At 39.3% G+C, this 10,786-nt stretch overlaps 1 protein-coding gene across 1 annotated transcript in view; it reads left to right on the top strand.

Moving 5' to 3' along the window:
- Positions 1 to 4,968: 4,968 nt before the first annotated feature.
- The window catches only part of LOC103797567 (protein YIPF7-like), a 9,532-nt gene continuing 3,714 nt past the window's right edge, over positions 4,969 to 10,786 (top strand). Inside the window, exons 1-4 of the mRNA XM_009069787.1 lie at positions 4,969 to 5,084; positions 6,042 to 6,208; positions 7,846 to 7,991; positions 10,752 to 10,786. The exon at positions 10,752 to 10,786 is cut by the window's right edge and continues 129 nt beyond it. Of these exons, the coding sequence (XP_009068035.1) occupies positions 4,969 to 5,084; positions 6,042 to 6,208; positions 7,846 to 7,991; positions 10,752 to 10,786 (464 nt within the window). The remainder of the gene's footprint in view (positions 5,085 to 6,041; positions 6,209 to 7,845; positions 7,992 to 10,751) is intronic.

The raw sequence follows: 10,786 nt of genomic DNA, 5'->3' as shown, positions 1-10,786 counted from the left end.
CCCTCAGCTCTGCCCTGTCCCCTCAGCGCTCCCCCATCCCCTCAGCTCCGCTCTGCTCCGGAAGCTTTCCCGGGGACAGAGGTCAGAGCTCTCGCTCCTCCCCGCGCTGCGGGCGGTGCTGTCTCTCCTCTGTGCTCGGCAGCCCAGAAATGCTTCTGTAAAATGTCCTCAGCCTGAGGGGCAGAGCCCTCAGCACCTCCTGTGCTGCTCTGCGCTTGTGGTTTCACCCCGTCCAGCAGCCAAGAACCAGCAGCTCACACTCCTTCCTTCCCCCCCAACCCCGAGGTATAGGCGCCCTCAGCACCTCCTGTGCTGCTCTGCGCTTGTGGTTTCACCCCGTCCAGCAGCCAAGAACCAGCAGCTCACACTCCTTCCTTCCCCCCGAACCCCGAGGAATAGGCAGGAGAAAAAAATAAAGTAGAATATGTAGGTTGAGATAAGAACGGTTTAATAGTAATAGAGAGCAGTCTTGTTACTCCAAGAGTAACACCACATCCTGCAAATCGTAACGATTATTCCAAAACTGAACTGGGAATAGGAGATGTGGTAACATTTCAGAAAAAAAAAGTTTCTTCTGTATGGAGGACACAAAACTCCTTAGGACAAAGTGTGATTATTTCTTTAGAATAAGCAGGTACAGGCTCTGTAAGCTACATTTCAGAAAAAAAAAGTTTCTTCTGTGTGGAGGTCACAAAACTCCTAAGGACAAAGTGTGATTATTTCTGTAGAATGAGCAGGTACAGGCTCTGTAAGCTGTAAAGGTTTCATAAGAGCAGTTACAGTACTTCGTGTCAATAATCTATGGATCACAAACTGCCTAAAGGGAATGTTAACTCCAGAAAGTGAGTTTTACGATTTTGGAAAAACACATAAATGAATCCAGTTTCCTTAAAGGGCTTCTCAGGCAAAATTTCAGCTTGCTTTCTGTGCCCAGAGTAATTATGTACAGAGCAGTGTAGCCAGGCCAGATAAAGAGCAGAAAAAAAGGTGTTGGTGGTTTGTAAAACGTGATAGACCTCTGGAGATATTTGTTGTTTTGCTTGTATGATTTTACATATATAGTGGTCTCATAGGACAGAAATGTTAAACTGAGAGAAAAGCATATGGTAAAAGTTGCCCTTATTTTGCTCTTACGGAAAGGGAGGAAATGGACAAGTAAATAAATCAAAATCTTGGAAATAAACCTGAGACACCAGAGAAATTTACTAATAATTAAACCGGGCCTCCGAAGGATTTTCTATTTAGGTGAATATATCTTGAACCTTGCCAAAAGTCAGGCAGATGCCAAACACACCTCACAAGTCACTAATAGAGAGGAATTGAATAGGGGCACAGGGCAAATTTCCCTGAGCAGGAAAATTTGACATTGCAGTGAGCCCTTCTGGGCCCAGCCCCATTTGAATAGGAAAAAGATATATGAGCCACATTTGTCTAGAAGCAAATTTCCTGCACTGACAGAATGCTAGATGCCAAAACAGAGCGAGAGGGATCTGTGAATCCAGGACTCATCCCAGCCAAGGTCATCTAGGGTGCAGGTTTGTTATGACACAGAGTGTACACTCAGTTGTAATCCAAGCAACGGATTAGTGCCACAGTCCACGTTGTGATTAAAGACCTTATATAAAGACCTTGTTGCTTATAAATTTGCAAAGTCTTAAGTATTTGGGCTGAGACTCTCTATGCCTTTTATTTTCAAGGTGATGAAGATTCAGTGAATAAAATGTTCACTGTTTCCTGAGAATCATTTTAGACAGTCAACACCTCATCCAGACTATTTTCTCTGCAGATTATTGGCAACCTGTGTCCCTGCCAGTCAAAGAAAGTAAGGTTATATTCACATTCTGTTCTAAAGCCTTGAAGTGCAACAATTTCTTTTTTCCTTATGTTAATGCACTGTGAGGGCTTCTATGGGGAAGATTAACACCATCTCAGCCAGACAATACAACTATCTAGCTTGTAGTCCTGGATAAACAAAGACCATGAAGCATTATGGAAGTAATTCCCTACCTGAACTAAAAGTTATTATCTCTTCTGATCACCAGATGTCCTATTACTGGAAAATTTTTAGCACTGTTGGGAGACTTCTCTTCTGGTCAGTTGTTGCTGCCACTGCAAAATTTTTCAAGCTCTTTTGCTCTGAATTTTATTTTACCATTGACTGTTAGCTTCAAGGATCTTTTTATTGTTTGCTGTCTGTTTTATCCTAACAGATTCTGGTCCAGCCACCCCGTGACTGGCTCTGGTTGGTAGATTTTGCTTTGAAGTGTCTGTTTGATAAGGTTTGCAGAGCATCTGTCTTGTAGGGCATCATTAGAAATCCTCCCTGCTCTTACAGCTACATTTGAGACACCTCAGATAGCACTTATTTAATCAGTATAATGGTTCTCCCATTAAGCAGTGATGGTTCTATATTTATTGAAGCAAAATCAAGTAAAAGGCCTTGTATAAATGTAGGTCATCAGTAGTTACCTATCCCAACTGCAAATCTTGTTAGGAAATGAATTATCTTGAAATGAGCTAGTTTCCAAAAGCCCATGTTGATTGGATTCATCGATTCGGTTATTTATTATTTGAGGCGATAATTTGCTAGGATCAATCTCCTGGTGACAGGCCAGTAATTACTCAAGGCATCTTATTTAGCCTTTTACAAGATGGTGTATTTACTTAGTTTTGATCTTCCCAAACTTTCCTTGTTTTTTGTAACTCAGCAACATATAAAGTTTCTAACCAGTTCTTCTAAAACTTTTAGATGCACAATTTAAAAATGGTGATTTCAGCGTTCCTAATTAAATGCTTCTGTCTTTTCATTTTATTAATCTCTTTAAAAAATTTTTTTCATCTGCCGGAGCATGTATAGTGTGTACCCCACTAATTTAACGGGCATTATTATCCATTGTTAAAACTTTTTAGTATCTCACAGCTCAGTTCATGGGAGCTCCACCAACATCCTCATAAATACCTACTTAAGAAGGAATCTAGATTATTGGGTTGAAATATATGGAACAGTGTTTGCTCATTTTGTTCTTTGCTTGAAGATTCCTCCCCTTTTCTGCTGGTTGTTAGCTCTTGTTAGATGCTGGCCCTGTTATTGACAGGTTGTGGGGTTTTTTCCTTCATATGCATCTGTTCAAAGATCAAATTTAGAATTTTATAAATAGCACTAAGCTCATCCCTGTTGAGGCAAGAGGATATTTTAGGTGTTTTCCAACATGTAAATTCAACAGACTGGAGTTTTCTTCAAATATCATAAAAAGTAAGTAACCTTAACTCCAACTTCTTTTGGAGATTAAATTTATCCTTTCTGAACTCTGTTATACAGATTGTAGCATACCTGGTTCAGCAATTATTTAATTCATTATAGTGACAGCAAAGAACAGTAAAGACTTACTGGAATTAAACTGTTGAGGTAGAGCTCCCCACTAAATTTTTTAAAATCATATTCCATGTAGAATCTTCATTGAACAAATATATAAGTGGTGTGCAATTCCAAATAAAACCACAATAAATAGCTTAGTACAATTCATTTCTATTAATTCATATTTACAATGTAAAAATTATTTTTCTTCTCAATTTGGAAAACCTGCACAATTTATCAACTGTTAAGAACATAAGAATAACTTCTACTTTGAATGCTCTAGGTAAAAGAAGGAATTGGGTCCCCACAGATTAGAGTGATAATGGGAAAAAACCCCAGAAGCTCTAATATGCAGCATTTCAAGGTCCCTGATGAAATACTAATCTTTATAGCTTTTATCTTATGAAAAATATGCAGAGATCTTTCCCATAAGCAGTGTGTCCTTGATAAATATAGAGATAACTGTGAGAATAACTGTGAGGTGAAAAGCACATTCTACCAATGGCATTTGGAAAGTTGGAAATGAGGGCAAAAGTGAAGAAAACAGGAAATGTTAGCAGAGATTAATATCATACATGAAAATCTAAGTAAATTGGATATGGATATGGTTATCAGTCAGGTTATGTAAGTTCTCTGTGTGTTTTAAGAGTTTAACTACCTAAATGCTAGTCAAGTGGTGAAACACAGGCATATAGCTGTATCTGTATCTCTATCTATACATTTCACAGGCAAATGCTGCTCTGACCATTCCCTAAAGCACTGAAGAACTTTAGCTGGGAGGAGAGAGGGCTCAGGAGGATCTCACCAATGAATACAACCAGCTGCTGGGAGGGAGTAAAGATGGCAAAGCCAGACTTTTCAAAGCCTAGTTGGAAATGGCCCTGAGCAGTTGGTGGCACTGCTTTGGGCAGGGGCTTGGACCAGGCAGTGCCCAGAGGTGCCCTCCAGCCTCAACCCCTTGGGGACTGGGAGGCACCCTGAGATGATGTGCTGCTCTGAGCACAGATCTAATGCCTTTGTCACCTGTGGCTCAGCATAAAGGTAACACTGAGGCTAAACAGGGTTGGTCCTTAATCTTGTGGTTTTGAAGGTAGAAGTGCCAATTTTGAAGCTGTTTTATGGATTTATAGTCAGTCATGTTAGTAACCTAAGAAGCACCTAGACCAAATATAAGAATTAATAACATATCTTTGCAATTTGAAACTTTCAATAATGCCAGAAGGTACATTGAAGAACCACATGCTTCATTTCTTATGTTGCTTATATATGATCCAGACAACCAGTCCTGCCTACACTGGATACATGAAATGTGCCCTGTGTGTGCAAAATTGAAATAGTTATAAAAACAGCCACAATGTAGAAGGGAAAATGGGCAAGTTGTTCCTTTCTTAGTCTAATCAGTCCATATTTACAGTAACATCAGATTAATTGCTCTTGTTACAGAGCAAAAGTAAAGGGTCTTTTTTTTGTCACTTCCAGATTATCATGAGCTTCTACAGAAAGATTCTCTTGGGTTGTGGATATTTTAATTTAAGTTTAGGACAGCTCATAACAGATATTGGCTTGGTGCAAAGGTTATCTGATTGATATTTGCAATCATTTTTCCAAACAGAATGTCAAATTTTGAGCAGTTTCACTTGGATTTCTACCAGTCCAATTATGCCATAGAAGACCAGGAAGAAGGTTGCAACAGCTATGGGTCTAATGAAAACTTTTATGGGAGCAGAAAGTAAGTATGTTACCCCCCAAAACAAACAAAAAGATGTTATGGCTCAAAGCTTAAATCAAAGTAATGACAAAGCCCAGCATAAAATTGCCAAAAGACAATTGCACGTTCAATACAGTGGAAATTTCAGTGGAGAAACACGAGCAGTAGAGAGACAAGATGAATTTTATTTTTTTTTCTTGTATTTTTTAAACCTAATGGTGACTTCTACCCATGAAAGAGGAACACTGAGGGAAAAGGCTCTGAGAGCTTCCTTCTTGAGGAGATTTCAACACATCTATGGTGGGAGGCTGGGTGGTGTTGCAGCATCCCTCTTCAGTAGCTGCTGGTTCTGGGGCTGGCTTTGGGGCTTGCAGGAGCAGGTAAGAATTTCATGAGATCATCTTGACTTTCCCCAGCGCAGAATTACGTATAATTGAACCTTTTTTTTAAAGGATTGAGTTTTGTACTGCTTTTATATGTATAGATGTTCCAGGTTGTTTATCTAATGGGAGTAACTGAACTTCATGTTACTGGTGTGAATTTAGGGCATCTATTGCTAGAATTTCTTTAGTATCTTTCTTAGATTAAAAAAACCCCAACATCTAAATATATGGCTCTTTCATTAGCATTATGGACATATCTGAGGAATGTCACTAGGCTTCTGGGCAGAAAAGTCAGGAGCTCCTGATGTGAGCTCCCCTCACTGCTCCTAAATTCCCATTCCTGGGGCTGGGTGGACACAGAAGTGGGGGCTGCAGAGTGCTGGCAGACTGGCAGAGAGCTCTGCCTGTTTGCAGTGAAGGAAAGCAGAGCCATGGTCAGCAGCTTGGCACTCACTGCACACAGAAAATTGTGCCCAGAAAATTTTCAGGTTATCCAAACTGGAAAAAGGTGAAAAATAGGTGGTATGTGGTGAGTGGCTCTAAGACGTTTCTCATTGCAGTTACCTGTTTTGCTGTGGTTTTCTTCTTGCCCTAGGAGCCAGACAGGAGAGCAACCTCCAGCCAGAGCTTTTGTCCCATCGGACATGCTTCTCTCCTCTCATGGTTACACGGGACAGATTTTGCAGCCAACACACAGTTCCAACTCTGCCTCTCATCTTGATTATGTTGATGGGTGTGACGAGGAGCCTCCTTTGCTAGAAGGTAAAAATAAACCCACAGATTACATACGTGGTTCCTGGGGATGCCTCTGCTTTTCTTTGCCAGCTAGTGGCAATCAGTAGAGAAACTGCAGGGGAGCTGCCAAGCCTGGCTCTGTGAGCTCCAGCCAACAGCTCCTGGCCCCCAAACCTACATTTTCTTACTTGAATTCGCCATGGATTCAGCCAGCCTTATGGCATATAGAGCATATACTCTCCTGCCACTAGATGACAGCATAAGTTTTGAGTTCACATTTCCAAATATTTTACCCACTGTGTTTATCCTGCATACACATTGGAAAATCTGCAATTAATAAATACTGGTAATAATCATTTTTGCATATCCAGTAATAAATTTAATGGTTTGAAGATGCTGAATAGCTTGTTTCAGTGGAAGAGGAATTGAGAGAGCTGCTTTCAGCCTCAATTAGTTGATCATTTAACTATACAAACAATGTCATTCTTTATGATGATTGAACAGTTCTAACGCTAGTGGCTGATTTTTTTAGTTTGCAAAATACTTGTGCTACATTACAAAAAAAACAATTGGAGAATTTGTTTGTGATTATTTCAGTATAATGTAAAAGGAGCATATTCAGCATGCTTTTGACTACTTTAAATGTACCACTACTGCCTTAAAGCCAGCAAGATCACCCTGATATAGACATCCGTTAGAGCTCCACCTCTAAGACCTTCAAGCATTTAACTCCTCATGCACCTCACCCTGTGAAAAGGGTGTTGCAATATGACTTCTTCAGATCCCCAGGGCTTCAGTTCCTGTCTGTGTCCCACATAAATCTGACACATTTTAATACAGAATAACTTTATTTATATAATGCTTTGGCTCAGCTCAAGATGATGGACAGGTGCAACAAGATAAAGACTTGGCTTTGCAAACACATTTAACACAGTGTCAGTCTCAGTAGTTCTAGGACCCAGTTCTGAAGCTAACTTTTCCCTTACTGGAGAACCTCAGGGAAGATGATTGTTCTTGCAAGTTGAAGTGTTTCTCGAAAAATCTTTGCTTCAGTAAAGGTAATGGCAGAATTCCCATCAATGGGGAAGAATTTTTCTCTGTTTCCAGGGGTCTCAATAATTGCTTTTTAAATGCAGAAAAAAACTGAGAGCTTATAAAGCACTGTACAAGGCATTATTAACTTGCCTTGAAGGGACAAATGTCATTTCTAAGTGCCTCTGGCAGTTCAGGCTTACGACGCATCTCTTGTCAGATTTGCCAGAATTAAAACATATATCTCTGTCCTCAGTGTTCTAGAGTATCTTGAATTCTGCAGTTACTGTAAATTAACATATTTTTCAACACATGAGTTGGTGTGGCATTAGATATATATGTTTTAAATATAGAAAAAACAAATATTAACTCAAAAATTCTGAGGACATTTTTTGGTTCACTGACTAAAACTGGATTTAATAAATAAGTATTCCAAATAGAATCAGAGCTGACTCTCAAATATACTGAGTATATAAGAGGGACGTCATGTTTCTACTACAGAATATGTCATCCTACAATAATATCATCATTCAAGCAATTAATTTGTTTGTGGGTTTGTGGTATCTAATGGGTTTCTGTAAAAGTGTTGTTTTCTTGTGAGCAGTTGACAACCCTGAAATTTCTTATTGCAGAACTTGGGATCAATTTTGAGCATATATGGCAAAAAACATTAACAGTTCTAAATCCAATGAAGCCTGCAGATGGCACTATTATGAATGAGACAGACCTCACTGGACCTATGGTTTTCTGTTTGGCCCTTGGAGCAACATTGCTGCTGGTAGGATGTGGTAGAAATCTTCGGGGGATTCTTTTCTAACAAGCTAATAATGCATGTGAAGTTGGAGAAGATGTAGTACAGGCATAAAATGAGTCAATTTCTGCCATTTGTTCTGAGATTATGTATTAAAAAGTCTCCTTGCTTTGAAAGTACCTGCATAAAAGTTTAAATGTGATATAGAAGTAACACAGGCGAAGTGATGTATTACTTCTGGTGGAAAGAAAAGACCACACCATGTTTGGTATGGGATTTAATATGAACAAAGGACAGATCTCTGCAGTGTATAACCTGGAGAGGATCTGAACACCCATAACACAGCAGTGTGTGCTACGTAAGGTCCTAACAAGGAAATTTTAAAGGAAGAAATAAGAAGGCTCAGCTGACCAGCCCTGTTTTTGTAATGCTCTTGCTGCTGTTTTGAAATTATCTGCTTCTGATATTATTTCAGGGATTGCAGAGATTTAAAAAAAATCTTTATGCAACTGGAATAATTGGGGGGAAAAAAGAAATTAAAACAGTCTTATCTTTCCACCTCAAATTTGTAAAATCTTCCTATAAATTTTGCTAGTATCTTCTTAGTTTATATTCTTTTTCTACATTGCCTGCATAGCAAAGTATGGTAGCCTGTATTTAACCTTCTTCTTCACGAATATAGCTTTCCTACAGGAGGAAAGTTTAACAGGGTACAGTACTCCCAATTCATGTATTTATCACTGACAACAGGGACTCTCCAGTGCTGTTGAAGTACAGCTCTGATTGCTGACAGCAATTCATCAGACAGGGATAAGGTGGGACCGTTCTGGGAAGGGCTTTACTGCTCTGCAGCTGAGGAGAGAGAAATGGGGCTCTAATTCTCCATTTCCTCTGTGATAAATAGTGCTGAATCAGAAGACTCTTGAAAGTTCTTACTCAATTTGCAATGTCAGTGCAGAACCTTGAATGTGCAAAGTGCAATATAAATGGCAAGTATTATTATTTATGCCCCTATAAAAATGGAAGTCTTTTGAAAGGGTGGAAGAGACAGGAGGAAAGGGAATAAAAGGGAAGGTAGGAGGGGAGCTAGAGAAGACAGGCTATTTTCCACCTGGAGAAGTGAAGGTGTGAGGGCAGTAAAAGAAGAAAGTTGAATTAATTGTAATCAAGAAAATGGAAGGAAAGCTAAAAGAAAGAAAGAACAGGAAAAAATGTTCCCTGTTGATTTCACTCCCTGAATATCCAACAATTATAATGAATATTAAACTACTCTTATGGAAATAAAGTAGTTTAATTACCATATTTGTTCTGGGATATTAAACATTTGAAGTGTCATTAAAAATCCAGCTATTTTCAATGCTCCAGTTTTAGGCCAGCAGAGCTGCTCTGATACAACTCAGTATTTTTGTGCCATAACTTCACAGCAGTATGTCTGTGTTTTCCATGGGCCATCTTAGAAACTCAGGCTGCTCATTTTATCTAAGATGCATTTGAATACTAGAGTGGCTCTTCATCTGTGTAAACTATGATATCCTTCTGTACTTGAATAAGTCTCTTCTAATAGCATCAGGAACATAATTTGGTTGAGAGCTTGTTTCCAGAAATACTGTACAGATTTTATTTAGTTTCAGCCTTTTAGCTATGGAAAAATATGCAAAGATATTCCTCAAACAGTAGCAGTTCTTTCAGAGCTCAGTGAAGAAGGGGAAGGGTTTTTAGCCTGGCAGTAGGACTTGTTCTTCCTCACATTAGCAGATAGAGCAGCTCCATTGCAGATAGAGAAACAGCAGCAGCACAATAGTTTGCAGGAACCTGAGTCTCTGCTGCTTTGCATTTTACATAGTCATTTGTATGAAATCAGACTTCCCTATCCACTTCAGCTAAAGGTAGTAGTAGCCACTCTAGGCAGATGCAAACAAGCTCACAAAGTCTGACTTTCTCCTAACCTTGTTCCTTCCGCAGGACAAATTTAGCTCTTTCCATTCATCAAAGCCTGTCAGACTAATCAAGCCTGATTCTGGTTTTGCTTACATCACTGTGAACTGGGAGTATTCCCGTGTGTGTGAGTCAATGTATTTACATATGTTAAGAAAGACTAAAATTGGAGCCAACATGTTCAGCTGCTTTTTTTCCCCCCTCTTTTACCCTTGCACCACAAATCAAACATTTTACCAAGTGGAGATTTCAGCTGCCTGCTACTGCTAGTGCTCTCTTCATCTCTGGCTCAGGAATGTCTTAATCTTTAAGCTGCTAAATAGTGCTGTGTACAATCATTAAATACACTGAAACAAACAGCCTAAAATAAAGCCTGTAGGTGTTACATCTGTTTGAGACAAAACTTCTCTCTTCTGGATCATCATGTTAGTCAAGGCACTTTTCCACAGACACATACACAGCTATTGAAAAGATGTTTTCTCAGACTAAAATAAAATAAAATTACTAAAATGTGCCTTCCATAATTCTCAGTTTGTTACTAATTACACCTTCCCAAATCTCCCAACCGAATCCTGTCCCGTTCAGAGCCCAATGACAGTAAGACTGAGAATCAGCCTTGTAACTTTAAGTTAGCAACAAGCACGTTCTCTCAATTGTAGCTTGGAATTTTTCTTTATGCAGAAATCACCCAAAAGTATCACCTGTGGTTTACAATTGAACTGTTGTGGGCAAAGTAGACAGAGAGTGTGAACAACAAGAAGTAACGAATCTAAATTTAATTCTGTCTTCTCTCACCACTCTGTGATCACTTGCTCACTTCTGACACCTCGTGCTTACTCATATTTATTCCAGGCAGGAAAAGTCCATTTTGGATATGTGTATGGCCT

The sequence above is a fragment of the Acanthisitta chloris genome, unplaced genomic scaffold (assembly GCF_000695815.1).
Source record: "Acanthisitta chloris isolate BGI_N310 unplaced genomic scaffold, ASM69581v1 scaffold30032, whole genome shotgun sequence".
In the NCBI taxonomy this organism is placed as follows: Eukaryota; Metazoa; Chordata; class Aves; order Passeriformes; family Acanthisittidae; genus Acanthisitta; species Acanthisitta chloris.
The sequence above is the reverse complement of the archived record's forward strand: the minus strand, read 5'-3'. Positions and strand labels throughout refer to the sequence as shown.